At 35.6% G+C, this 13,327-nt stretch overlaps 1 protein-coding gene across 1 annotated transcript; it reads right to left on the reverse strand.

Moving 5' to 3' along the window:
- Positions 1 to 11,010: 11,010 nt before the first annotated feature.
- Positions 11,011 to 11,370, reverse strand: LOC116639173 (40S ribosomal protein S21-like). Its single transcript, XM_032415325.1, has one exon. The coding sequence runs from the start codon at positions 11,327 to 11,329 to the stop codon at positions 11,078 to 11,080; it is 252 nt and encodes an 83-aa protein (XP_032271216.1). The 5' UTR covers positions 11,330 to 11,370; the 3' UTR covers positions 11,011 to 11,077.
- Positions 11,371 to 13,327: the final 1,957 nt, after the last annotated feature.

The raw sequence follows: 13,327 nt of genomic DNA on the forward strand, positions 1-13,327 counted from the left end.
ATCCATAGAGAGAAAAAAAGAACTCTCTTTCTGACTTGCAGATAACATAGTGGAGAGAGAGAACAAGCTTTCTGGTGTCTCTTCATCTTCTTCTTTTTTTTTTTAATGTACTCTCCATGCCCAATGCAGAGCCCAATGTAGGGCCTGAACTCACGATCCCGAGACCAAGACCCAAGCTGAGATCAAGACTCAGACCCTCAACAGACTGAGCCACCTAGGTGCCTGTGTCTCTTCTTATAAGGGCACTAATCCCATCATGAGGACCACATCCTCATGACCTCACTTAACCTTGATTACCTCCTAAAGGCCTCATCTTCAAATATCATTGTGTTGGGGGTTAGGATTTCCACATATGAATTTGGTTGGGGGATACATTCAGTCCATAACAACCTTTTTACTGAGACACCCCATGATTCCATGGTGTGCATCTTTTCTTACTGTATCAAGTAATAAAATAAACTTGTTCAATTAAAGATCTATTCCTGGTGGTCTTTAGCTGCCACTTTGTTTCATTAAATTTAGCGTATTAGGCAAGTAGAAAGATTTTTAATAGAGAGTTGATATTTCTTGGAAAAAAATTAAACCAAAGTGTTGAAAAAAATTGCTTAAATTGCACTGTTAAGACCAACACGTTGATATTTACAGTATCTACTTTGCATCATACACACTACACATGAGATGGAATTTTGGAGGAAGAAGTTCCCATTTAAATAAAACCAACTATTTAATGTAAACACAAATTGCATCAATAGATTTCAAGTTGTCAGAAGTCTGGCTTACAGTAACATAATTCAATCTGCTAATATTTTTCTAGAATATTTAGGTTAATAATCCTCTATTGTCCTGCATTTAGTGATTGTTATACCCTTGAAACATATCAACAGTTCTTCAAATGTCCTCAGGCAATGATAATGGAATACTTAATTCACGAACCCATATGTGCATAATTTAAAGATTTTCCTTAAAATTCATCTTTCCTATCATGAGTTTAAAACGAATAACTAATGGAGTAATCTCAGGCAGTCTAAATAAACACAGTCATGCCACAAATATTCTTTTTAGCCAAAGGAGCCAGGATTTCAGAAGAATGCCCTTTCCCACTCGGCAGATAGAGCACTCATTCTTGGGAGACAGGTATCTGTAAAAACTGACATCCCCCATAAGATCCATTCAAACTTGCATAATGACTTTTATGGCCAGAACTTCTAACAATAAGCTAAATCCAAGATCCAACAAATTTATATTACTTTGTTCTGTATTACTGAAGAAATTGTCTTACTTATATGTGGAATAGTCATCACTTCTATGGCTCAGTTTCAGAGGAAATAGAGGTCTTGGTGCATGCATCTCTCCCTTTTATTCAATAATGCCTTAGATTACATAGAAGCTCTGTGTCTTCGTAGTTTAAGACTTAAAGCCTTTTATCTAAATGCAAGCACCAGGCTATTAGGCTTTAAACTGAGTAGAATTCCCTACCTAGCAAAATACCATGAATGCAGAAAGTACTTATAAATATTGTAGGGGAGGGGTACCTTAACCAGGGCTACTCAAACCTAAATATCCATAGGAATCATATGATTATTAAATCTTATTAAATGCACATTCTGATTCATTTGGTCTGGGGTGGTATCTGAGATCCTGCATTTCTAGAACACTCCCAGATGATACCCATGCTGCTTGGCTATCACTTATTCTTATCTTTTTGCTAGTAAAGCTGTAGTAATCTGCTATTTCATTGTAGAAATCAAATTACCCCTTTGGGATTTCCCTCTTTCTCTCCCCTTCTCATCTACTCCATCCCTTGGCTAAGCCCATTTAAGCAGTGTAAAATACAATTTAGGTTATTGAACACTGTATTTCCTACAATACATCAGATATCAAAACAGAACAAAACTAATATGGTTTACATGACATACAAAATCAAATGCTTCTCATTAATTTCCTCTGATCATCACTAAAATTAGAAGCAATTTGTCTTATGTTTAAAAATGAGGGGCACCTGGGTGGCTCAGTTGGTTAAGCGACTGCCTTCAGCTCAGGTCATGATCCTGGAGTCCCAGGATCAAGTCCCGCATCAGGCTCCCTGCTCAGCAGGGAGTCTGCTTCTCCCTCTGACCCTCCCCCCTCTCATGCTCTCTCTCTATCTCATTCTCTCTCAAATAAATAAATAAAATCTTTAAAAAAAAATGACACGCATGCTTATTGGAAACAAAAAAGCAATTTTAAAAATGCTGTATAACACAAAGATCACTAAATTGTGTTTAACCTAACTGCATTATTCATATGTACTACCACCTATAACAATTACTATGGTTGTTGTTTTTCTTTATTATAAAGAAAAACTATGATCACTTGTAGTATACATTAAAAAAATCCTTCCACAATACTTGTCATTCTTCTCAAGCTGGAACAATTATGTTTGTACTTATTCTTTAATCTAATTTAAGTCCTAAAATCAATAATGAATCCTATTAGGGAAAAAGACAACAAATTATCCATCACTACATGGAATTTACAACCTAAATGTATAAAACCAATACATTAAATGGAAAAGTTTAAAATTTAATTATGGTTTGATTAATCCTTTTTCTCCTGAATTTGTCCAAATTAACTGAGGGCATAATCATTGTCCTGGGCCCACTTCTCAAGTATTTACAACTAAACTTTAAAGTTTTGTGCAGGCTTTTCCAAATTGATCTTTATATCTCCTATTTTCCAATTCTAAACATAAAGGCAGGGGAAGGGTATCTTCTAAATACCTAAATATTCTAAATTACTGTACCATAAAAACTAATACCTTTCAATTCAAATACTCGTTATTTGACCGTTGGCTGTAAAAGTCTTAGGGTTCCTATGTTTTCCTTTCATTTATATTAATGTTTTCTCAGCAATTCAATTTTATATAACTTGTTTTTCTAACTAAAAGAAAGCATGAGTAATTCACAGAACAAATGTTTCTGTTGCAAATTCAGTGTTTCTTTCAAACTACTAGAGGACTACAAAGTAAAACAAAGTTCTGGTTGACTGCTATCTATGACCATTCTTATGGTGCTCATCAGGCCTCTGTAACTGTCCCACCCACTACCACTGAGATGAAATAGCATTGAATACACAACACCCAGGTTTCAGCACATCTTTATCTTTTATACATTTCTTTTTTTATTTGTATTTTTATTTATTTATTTATTAAAGTTTTTTATTTTAATTCCAGTATAGTTAACATACAGTGCTATATTAGTTTCAGGTGTACAATATAGTGATTCAACAATTCTATACATTACTCAGTGCTCATCATGATAAGTGTACTCTTGATCCCCATCACCTATTTCTCCCATCCCCCTCCCACCTCCCCTCTGGTAATTATAAGTTTGTTCTTTATATTTAAGAGTCTGATTTTTGGTTTGTCTCTGTTTTTCTTTGTTCATTTGTTTTGTTTCCTAAATTCCACATATGAGTGAAATCATATGGTATTTGTCTTTCTCTGACTGACTTATTTCACTTAGCATTATACTCTCTAGCTCCATCCATGTTGTTGCAAATGGCAAGATATCATTCTTTTTTGTGGCTGAATAATTCCATTGCATATATATACCACATCTTCATCTATTCATCAGTTGATGGACACTTGGGCTGCTTCCATAGTTTGACTATTGTAAATAATGCTACAGTAAATATAGGGGTGCATATATCCTTTTGAATTAGTGTTTTTGTATTCTTTGGGTAAATACCCAGTAGTAGGAATTACTGGATCTTATAGTAATTCTATTTTTAACTTTTTGAGGAACTTCCATACTGTCTCCCCCAGTGAGTGCAGCCATCTGCATTCCCATCAACAAAGCATGAGGGTTTTTTTTCTACATCCTTACCAACACTTGTTGTTTCTAGTGTTTTTTATTTTTGCCATTATGACAGATGTGAGATGATATCTCATTGTGGTTTTGATTTGCATTTCCCTGATAGTGAGTGATGAGCATCTTCTCATATGTCTGTTGGCCATCTGTATGTCTTCCTTGGAGAAATGTCTGTTCATGTCTTCTGCCCATTTTTTAACTGGATTATTTGTTTTGTGTGTGTGTGAGAGACATGACCCGAGCCGAAGGCAAACGCTTAACGCCTGAGCCACCCAGGCGCCCCTGTGTGTATGTGTGTTGAGTTGTGTAAGTTCTTTATATATTTTGGATACTAACCCTTTATCAGATATGTCATTTGTAAATATCTTCTCTCATTCAGTAGGTTCCATTTTAGTTTTGTTGATTTTTTCCTTTGCTGTACAGAACCTTTTTATTTTGATGTAGTCCCAATCTTTGCTTTTGTTTCCCTTGCCTCAGGGGACATATATAGAAAAATGTTACTACAGCCAATTTCAGAGAAATTACTGCCTGTGCTGTGTTCTAGGATTTCTATCATTTCAGGTCTCACATTTAGGTCTGTAATCCATTTTGAGTTTACTATTGTGTATGACGTGAGATAGTGGTCCAGTTTCATTCTTTTACATGTGGCTATTCAAGTTTTCCCAACACTGTTTGTTGAAGAGACTTTTCCCCATCAAATATTCTTGTCTCATTTGTCAAAGAGGAATTGATCATATAACCATGGGTTTATTTGGGGGCTCTCTATTCTGTTCTATTGATCTATATATCTGTTTTTGTGCCAGTACCATGCTGTTTTGATTACCACAGCTTTGCAGTATATCTTGAAATCTGGAATTGTAATACCTACAGTTTTGTTCTTTTTCAAGATTGCTTTGGCTACTCAGGATCTTTTGTGTTCCATTCAAATTTTAGGATTATTCGAATTCTGTGAAAAATGCTGTTGGTATTTTGATAGGGATTGCATTAAATCTGTAGATTGCTTGGGAGGTATGGACATTTTAAAAATATTTTTTTCTTCCAATCCATGAGAATGGAGTATCTTTCCATTTGTGTCATCTTCGATTTCTTTCAACAATGTTTTATATTTTTTGGCCAAGCTTAAGTTCATTCCTGAGTATTTTATTATTTTTGATGCAGTTATAAATGGGATTGTTTTCTTAATTTCTCTTTGTGCTGTTTCATTATTAGTGTACAGAAATGCAATTGATTTCAGTATATGGATTTTGTGTCCTGTGACCTTACTGAATTCATTTATCAGCTCTAGCAGTTTTTTGATGGAGACTTTAGGATTTTCTCTATATATAGTATCATGTCATCTGCAGTTAGTGACAATTTTACTTCTTCCTTGCCAATTTGGATGCTTTTCTTTTTCTCATCTGATTGCTGTAGCTGGGACTTCCAATAATATGCTGAATAAGTGGTGACAGTGAACATCCTTGTCTTGTTCCTGATCTTAGAGGAAAAGCTCTCAGTTTCTCACCATTGAGTATGATGTTAGCTGTGAGTTTTTCATAAATGGCCTTTATTATGTTGAGCTGTGTTCCCTCTAAACCTACTTTGTTGGGGGTTTTTATCATGAATGGATGTTGTACTTTGTCAAATGCTTTTCTGCATCTATTGAAATGATCTTCTGGTTCTTATCCTTTCTCCTGTTGATGTGATATATCATGCTGATTGATTTGCAAATATTGAACCACTCTTGCAACTCAGGAATAAATCCCACTTGATTGTTGTGAATGATTTTTTTAATGTTGTTGGATACAGTTTACTAATATTTATTTGAGGATTTTGCATCTATTGTTCATCAGGGATATTGGCCTGTAGTTCTCTTTATTGTGGTATCTTTATCTGGTTTTGGTATCAGGGTAATGCTGGCCTCAGAATGAATTTGGAAGCTTTTCTTTTTCTTCTGTTTCTTGGAATAGTTTGAGAAGAATAGATATTAACCTTTTAAATGTTTGGTAGAATTCAGCCATGAAGCCGTTTGATCCTGGACTTTTGTTTATTGAGAGTTTTTTGATTATTGATTCAATTTCACTGCTAGTAATTGATCTGCGCAAATTTTCTATTTCTTCCTGATTCAGTTTTGGAAGGTTATACATTTCTAGGAATTTATTTATTTCTTCTAGTTGTCCAATTTGTTGGCATATAATTTTTCATAACATTCTCTTGTAATACTTTGTATTTCTGTGGTATTGGTTCTTATTTCTCCTCTTTCATATTTTATTTGAGTCTTCTCTTCATTTTTTTGTTTTTTGATGAATCTGGCTAAAGGTTTATCAATTTTGTTGATCTTTAAAAGAAACAACTCCTGATTTCTTTGTTCTGTTCTATTATTATTAAATTTTTATTTCATTTATTTCTGCTCTAATGTTATTAGTTCCCTCCCTCCACTGGTTTTGGGTTTTGTTTGTTCTTATTTTTCTAGCTCCTTTAGGTGTAAGGTTTAGTTTGGTTATTTGCGATTTTTCTTGCCTCTTGAGGTAGGCCTGTATTGTTATAAACTTCCCTCGTAGAATAGCTTTTGCTGCATCCCAAAGATTCTGGACAACTGTGTTTTCATTTTCATTTGTCTCCATGTATATTTTTTAATTTTTTATTTTAATTCAATTAGCCAACATATAGTTTCGTTTCAGATGCAGTGTATTTTTTTTATTTCCTCTTTGATCTTAGTTGATCTATTCATTGTTTAGTAGCATCTTATTTAACCTCCATGTAATTGTGGTCTTCCCTGATTTTTTCTTGTAGTTGATTTCTAGTTTCATAAAGTTGTGGTTAAAAAAGATGCATGGTATGACTTCAGTGTTTTTGAATTTGTTGAGACTTGTTTTGTGGCCCAACATGATCTATTCTGGAGATGTTCCATGTGTATTTAAAAGAATGTGTATTCTGCTGTTTTAGGATGGAATGTTCTAAATATATCTGTTAGAGCTTTCTGCTCCAATGTATCATTCAAAGCCACTGTTTCCTTGTTGATTCTCTTTTTGGATGATCTATCCATTGATGTAAGTGGGGTGTTAAACTCCCCTACTACTATTGTATTACTAGCAAATACTTCCTTTATGTTTGTTAATAGCTACTTTATGCATTTGGGTACTTCCATGTTGGGTACATATTTATAATTGTTATATCTTCTTGCAGTATTTTTCCCTTTACGATTTTATAGTGTCCTTTTTTTTGTGGAGGGGTAGAGAGACAGAGAGCACAAGCAGGGATTTAAGGGCAGAGGAAGAGGGAGAGAGAGAGAATCCCAAGTGGGCTCCATGTCCAGCACAGAGCCTGATGCAGCGCTTGGTCTCACAACCCTGAGATCATGACCTGAGCTGAAATCAAGAGTTGGACGCTTAACCGACTGAGCCACCCAGGTGTCCCTTATAGTGTCCTTCTTAGTCTCTTGTTACAATCTTCTTTTAAAGTATATTTTGTCCAGTATAAGTATTGCTACCCTGGCTTTCTTTTTGCTTCCATTTGCATGAGAAATGTTTTTCCATTCCTTCCCTTTCAATCTGCATGTATCTTTAAGTCTGAAATGACCCAGAATGACCGTCACCCTATGTGTTTTGATTGGAGCAACTAGTCCATTTACATTCAAAGTAATTATTGATAGATATGTACTTATTGCTATTTTGTTACTTGTTTTATGGTTGTTTTTGTAGTTTTTCTCTGTTCCTTTCTTCTCTTGCTCTTTTCTTTTGAGGTTGGCTGGCTTTCTTTAGTGATATGCTTGGATTCCTTTCTCTCTCTCTCTCTTTTTTTTCTACTGTCTGCTATTTATTCCATCTAGTGTATTTTCAATTTCAGTTACTGAGTTCTTCATCTCTGATTTTTTTGTTTTCTATCTTTTTATTGAGGATCTCACTGAGGTCCTCCACTCTTTTCTCAAGTCCGGTGAGTATCTTTATTACCATTACTTTAAATTCTCTACCAGGCATATTACTCATCTCCATTTTCGTTAGCTCTTTTCTTGTGATTTTTGTCCTGGTCTTTCACTTGGGATATACTTCTCTGTCTCCTCATTTTGTCTAACTCTGGATCTGTTTCTCTGTGTAGAGTCAGCTATGTCTCCTGCTCTTGAAAATAGTGGCCTTATGAAGAAGAGGTCCTATGGTTCCCTGAAGTGCAGTGTCCCCTGTTCACCAGAACCTGGGGCTTCCATTGGAAGACCTTTAAACAGCTTTTCAGTCTATCCTATCCAATTCATCTACTCAGATTTTCTACTTCTTTGATTAAACTTCTTCAGTAGTGATTACCAGAGAATCATTCATTTCTCTAGAATTTCAAGGTATATATAGATAGATAGATAGATAGATATAGATATAGATAGATATATATTCTCCTATAATGTTTTTATTATCTATGATTATGTTTCTATTTTTCATTTCTAGTTTCGATTTTGTTTAATAGCTCTTTGTTTTTCTTAATTTGAATCTGAATAAGTTTACCAGCTTTATTGAAGAAACATTTTTGAATACATTTATACATTCTTGCTATTTCATGTTGTATTTTTTCAGATTTTATATTTACCAGTGCTCTCCAAATTTATTTTTTGTTTTATTTTTGCATTCATAATTTCATTTGATTAGTACTAAGTCCCTTTATTTTACTTTCCTTACTCTACTAATTAATGAATTTATAGCATTAAATTTTCCTGAGCCTAGCTTTAGCTGTATCCCATAGGTCTGATTCTAAAGTATCTCAAAAAATTAAAAATAAATAAATAAAGTAATCTCATTTTCATTCCATAATCTCATTTACTCTTTTAAACAAATGGTATTTAGTAGTCTTACCCTACTTCCCAGTAGTTAAGCTTTTAGATCACTTTTTTATTATTCATTTATAATTTTACTGTGTTAGGATCAGAAAAGGTGGCAATAAAATTCTCCACTTTGATTTAAGATTACTAAGGTTTTTATCTATGATCAAACACATGATCACTGATTGAGGTAACTTTTTGTTTTAGACATGCCAACAATTCTATCTTTGCTTTTAGAGTAATTAAAAATTTTGATTTATATATGAAATTGAGTTGTTGATTATATAATTCCCCTCTGTCCTTATTCATCATTTTCTCATTGCTAATTCTGAAGAAATATATATATATTTCTCTCACTATAATTGTATTTGTATCCACTTCATACATTATGATGGTTTTGCTTTATATATTTAGCTGATACGTTGTTTGATATGCACCAGTATGTTCATTTTTTTTCATTTAATTAATTAATTTATTTTTGAGGCAGCAAAGCAAGGTTTATTGAGTGATAAACTACAAAGCTCCCAAAGAGGGAGGGTACCTGAGAGAATTGCCCAGTATGTACATTCTTTTTTTTTTTTTTTTTAAAGATTTTATTTATTTATTTGACAGAGAGAGACACAGCTACAGAGGGAACACAAGCAGGGGGAGTGGGAGAGGGAGAAGCAGACTCCCCGCTGAGCGGGGAGCCCGATGCAGGGCTCGATCCCAGGTCCCTGGGATCATGACCTGAGCTGAAGGCAGACGCTTAACGACTGAGCCACCCAGGCGCCCCATGTACATTCTTAATTAGCACTAACAACTAGTATGCTTGATTTATTTGTTCCCTTTTACTCTATGTTTATTATTTATTTTCCTCCTTGTTTCTTATTTCTGCTGACTTGATCAAATATTCCCAATTCATTGGTGTGCATCTTTCTTTTTCAACATCCTTAGTCAAACAGGTTTCTCTAACTTTATGCAAAGACAAGCAAAAAGCTATTTCTCTTTACTGCTTCTTCTCCACTGCAATAGAGATTTTAAAATGCTTTGCTTCCTCATTCTAGTCAGACCCAGATGAGAACTTCAGGATGATATTGCTTAATCTTTTTTTCCATCCACGACCAACTCTCTCTGTTTTGTTGAAATTAGTGTTTAGTTCCAGATTATTATATTTTCCTTTAAATACTTTGCTTATAATTTTTCCTTTTTTATTTTCAACTATCTTGATGTTTCTGTTTTTTTTATTATGTTAATGGTGATTAACCATACATTACATCATTAGTTTTTGATGTAGTGTTCCATGATTCATTGTTTGTGTATAACACCCAGTGCTCTATTCAATACGTGCCCTCTTTAATACCCATCACCAGGCTAACCCATCCCCCAAACCCCCTTCCCTCTAGAACCCTCAGTTTCTTTCTCAGAGTCCATAGTCTCTCATGGTTCATCTCCCCCTCCGATTCTCCCCACTTCATTTTTCCCTTCCTGCTATCTTCGTCGTCTTCTTTTTTTTTTTTTTAACATATAATGTATTATTTGTTTCAGAGGTACAGGTCTGTGATTCAACAGTCTTACAAAATTCATAGCGCTCACCATAGCACATACCCTTCCCAATGTCCATCACCCAGCCACCCCATCCCTCCCACCCTCCACCACTCCAGCAACCCTCAGTTTGTTTCCTGAGATTAAGAATTCCTCATATCAGTGACCTCACTGATGTCTCTGTGTTTTATTTGTTGGTCTCAGTCTTTTTCTCAAGGTTGAATATATTTATTCCAACATGTTCATGACATCTTATCATGGTACAAGATTCTTTTTTTTTTTTAAGATTTTATTTATTTATTCATGAGAGACAGAGAGAGAGAGAGAGAGAGAGCAGCAGAGGGAGAAGCAGGCTCCCAAGGAGCAGGGAGCCCGATGTGGGACTTGATCCCAGGACCCTGAGATCATGACCTGAGTCGAAGGCAGACGCTTAACCATCTGAGCCACCCAGGTGTCCCGATGGTACAAGATTCTTAAGTTATAGTTCTTTTCTCTGAGCAGCCTGTAGAAAGCATTGCTACTGTGTAGCTTCCCATATTGGACATAAAAGGCCCGATTCTAATTGGATTCTTCTTCATTTGTGAATTACTCATTCTGTCTTAAAGCTTTTAAGACATTTTTTCTTAAATTTTAGATTCTCTGAATTTTATAAGCATATGCCCATCTGTATGACTTTCCTTATCAGATGTTCCTAGACTGCATTGAACTCTTTCAGTTTGCCAACTCAAGCTTTTCTTCAATTCAGTGTCATTTTATTTTACTTATTTATGAAATTAGTGTCTCTCTTCTATTGCTTTTTTTTTTCTCTTTCTCCAACTTTCACTTTTGGCAAATCAAGTCTCATAGACACGTCCTCTAATATTCTTTTTTTTTTTGGGGGGGGGTTACTATTTATTTATTACAAATATCCCACATCCGTGATCTCCAGTCAGAAGTTCTTGGAAACGATGCCATCGGCCTTGGCCAGTCGGAGGATGGAGTCATTGGACTCACCCATCCTGCGAATGGTCCCACAGATAGCGTAGGTTTTGAACTGGCCGTTGAACCTGCCCGTCACCTTATCAACCTCGGCCACGTTCATCTGGATGGACGCGTGGTCCTTGGCGCCGATGATGCGGTTGCTGGCGGAGCATTTCCGCGGCACGTACAGGTCCACGAACTCGCCGGCGTCGTTCTGCATGTCGAAGGCGCGCCTGCTGCCACCACCACGAGCTCGAGCGCAGAAAGCTAATATTCTTATCCTTTCCCTCATAATTTGCTTCTTTTTGTATTTTTCACTGTAGTTTTGATATGTTTCACCCTTTTGATCAGTAATTAAGGCCACTAAGTTCTCAATAGTCACCTCCTTTCCAACTCAGTTGCCCAAAATTTAAAATAAAAGGAATTGGGCATTTTAGTTTTTCTTTTTTTAACATGCGCTATTTATTGTATTGATCTGGTTCTCCAGAGAAACAGAAACTATGGGGTGTACACAGACACAAAATACACACACACACACACACACACACACCCCACACACAGATACAAAACCAGGAGACATGATGGTAGAGTTTCACGTCTGAAGGCTGGCAGGCTTAAAACCCAGAAATAGCCAATATTTTATTTCTAGTCTAAAAGCATAAAAAAGTCAATATCCCAGTTCGAAGGTATTTGTGCTAGTCAGGCCTTCAACTGATTGGATGATGTCCACCCACATGAGGGAGGGCAATCTGCTTCCACTCAGTTTACTGATCTAAATGTTAATCTCATCCAAAAACAACCTCACACAGGTACACCAGAATAATGTTTGACCAAATATGTGGGCACCTCGTGGCCCAGTCAAGATGACACGTAAACTTTACCATCAGAGCTATTATTCAAATCGAGCTATCTCCTCTCACACTCCTGTTAAAAAGAAATTGCCTTTTCTGGGTTTTCTGCTTCTTTTTTCTGGCTGCTATGTCACTTAGTTATGTTACTATTTTTCTTTGCATACTTCCTCAAGGCTCTATAAACCTTACGGCTCAGGTGCGTAATGTATGTTTAAGTGGCACCAATCCAGCAAAATAATAGTTTGCTACATGGCAACTTTTCAGTTCCCTCCCTGGGCTTCCAGAGGAAGTGTCTTTGCTCCTCTGGCCACAGAGACCAGTGTGCTCTATCAGTCTTGGAGGGAAGAGAAGGCTCATCCCACCTTTAGAGCACTTTTAATTTCTTGGGTCCAGGAAGATGGGAAAAGTCCTCTCCAGAACATTTTCATAAGCTAGAACTGTCTCTCCAGGATGCAAGATAGTCTATCCTTGCCCTTGGGTTCTCCTACTCTGTTACTCATAAAAATTTTCAGAAACATAAAGGCACTAACTCTTTTCTTCTAAATAAACAGTTGGTGAGTTTACTTTTGGTCAGAGAAACTTTCTAAGAAGTCATGTGGCATATGTGGTTAAGAATGGTGGTTACAATTATTCGACTTTCTATTCCCAGTTTTTACTACCCACTGAGCCAGATGGAGAGAAAATTAAAGATTCTGGGTCTAACAGCAAGAGTAATAATGAATTTTTATGTCCCCATCCAATTTCTACAATTTAAATCCACAATTTGGGATCTCTGAGCTGGTATGTAGAAACCTGGGTTTTAGACTAAGCTCTTTCATAACTGAATTGTGTGCTTTTACAACTGAAATGTGTAATATAGAACTCATTTAATCTTTTAATCTCTCTCTGTCTCTCTCTATATATATACACCCACACATCCACACATATATATGTTTTACTTCTATAAAATGGGGAAATTACTGTTTATATGGTCTACCTCTCAACTTTATTTCCCAGAAATATTATATATATAATAATGCAATAGATAAAAGAAATTTAATTTAGATTCTGATGCTAACTTTTGACTTTTATACCAAACACAATAAAATTCTGAGCCATTCCTGGCAAGTGAACATTAGTAATTTGGGGATATAATTTTTAATTATTGTCATGCCTTTGCTCAAAAGAATTTCTGGATAGTCTGTGCTCCACAGTCCTTAGATAGACATTCTAGTGCTCTATTATCTGGTCCTATTTTTATTTTGTCCTAACTTTTTTATGTCCTATTCCAAATTACTAATGCTTCCACTTTAGTTATAATTGGTCTACTCAGGTAGCTCCAAATTATGAAATTTCCACATTGTCCACCTGTTTCAAAAGATCTGTAG

The sequence above is a fragment of the Phoca vitulina genome, unplaced genomic scaffold (genome assembly GCF_004348235.1).
Source record: "Phoca vitulina isolate PV1807 unplaced genomic scaffold, GSC_HSeal_1.0 scaffold17, whole genome shotgun sequence".
Taxonomy (NCBI): Eukaryota; Metazoa; Chordata; class Mammalia; order Carnivora; family Phocidae; genus Phoca; species Phoca vitulina.

Coding starts and splice junctions, on each gene's coding strand:
- LOC116639173 (XM_032415325.1), bottom strand. CDS start 11,329: ATGCAGAACGACGCCGGCGAGTTCGTGGACCTGTACGTGCCGCGGAAA.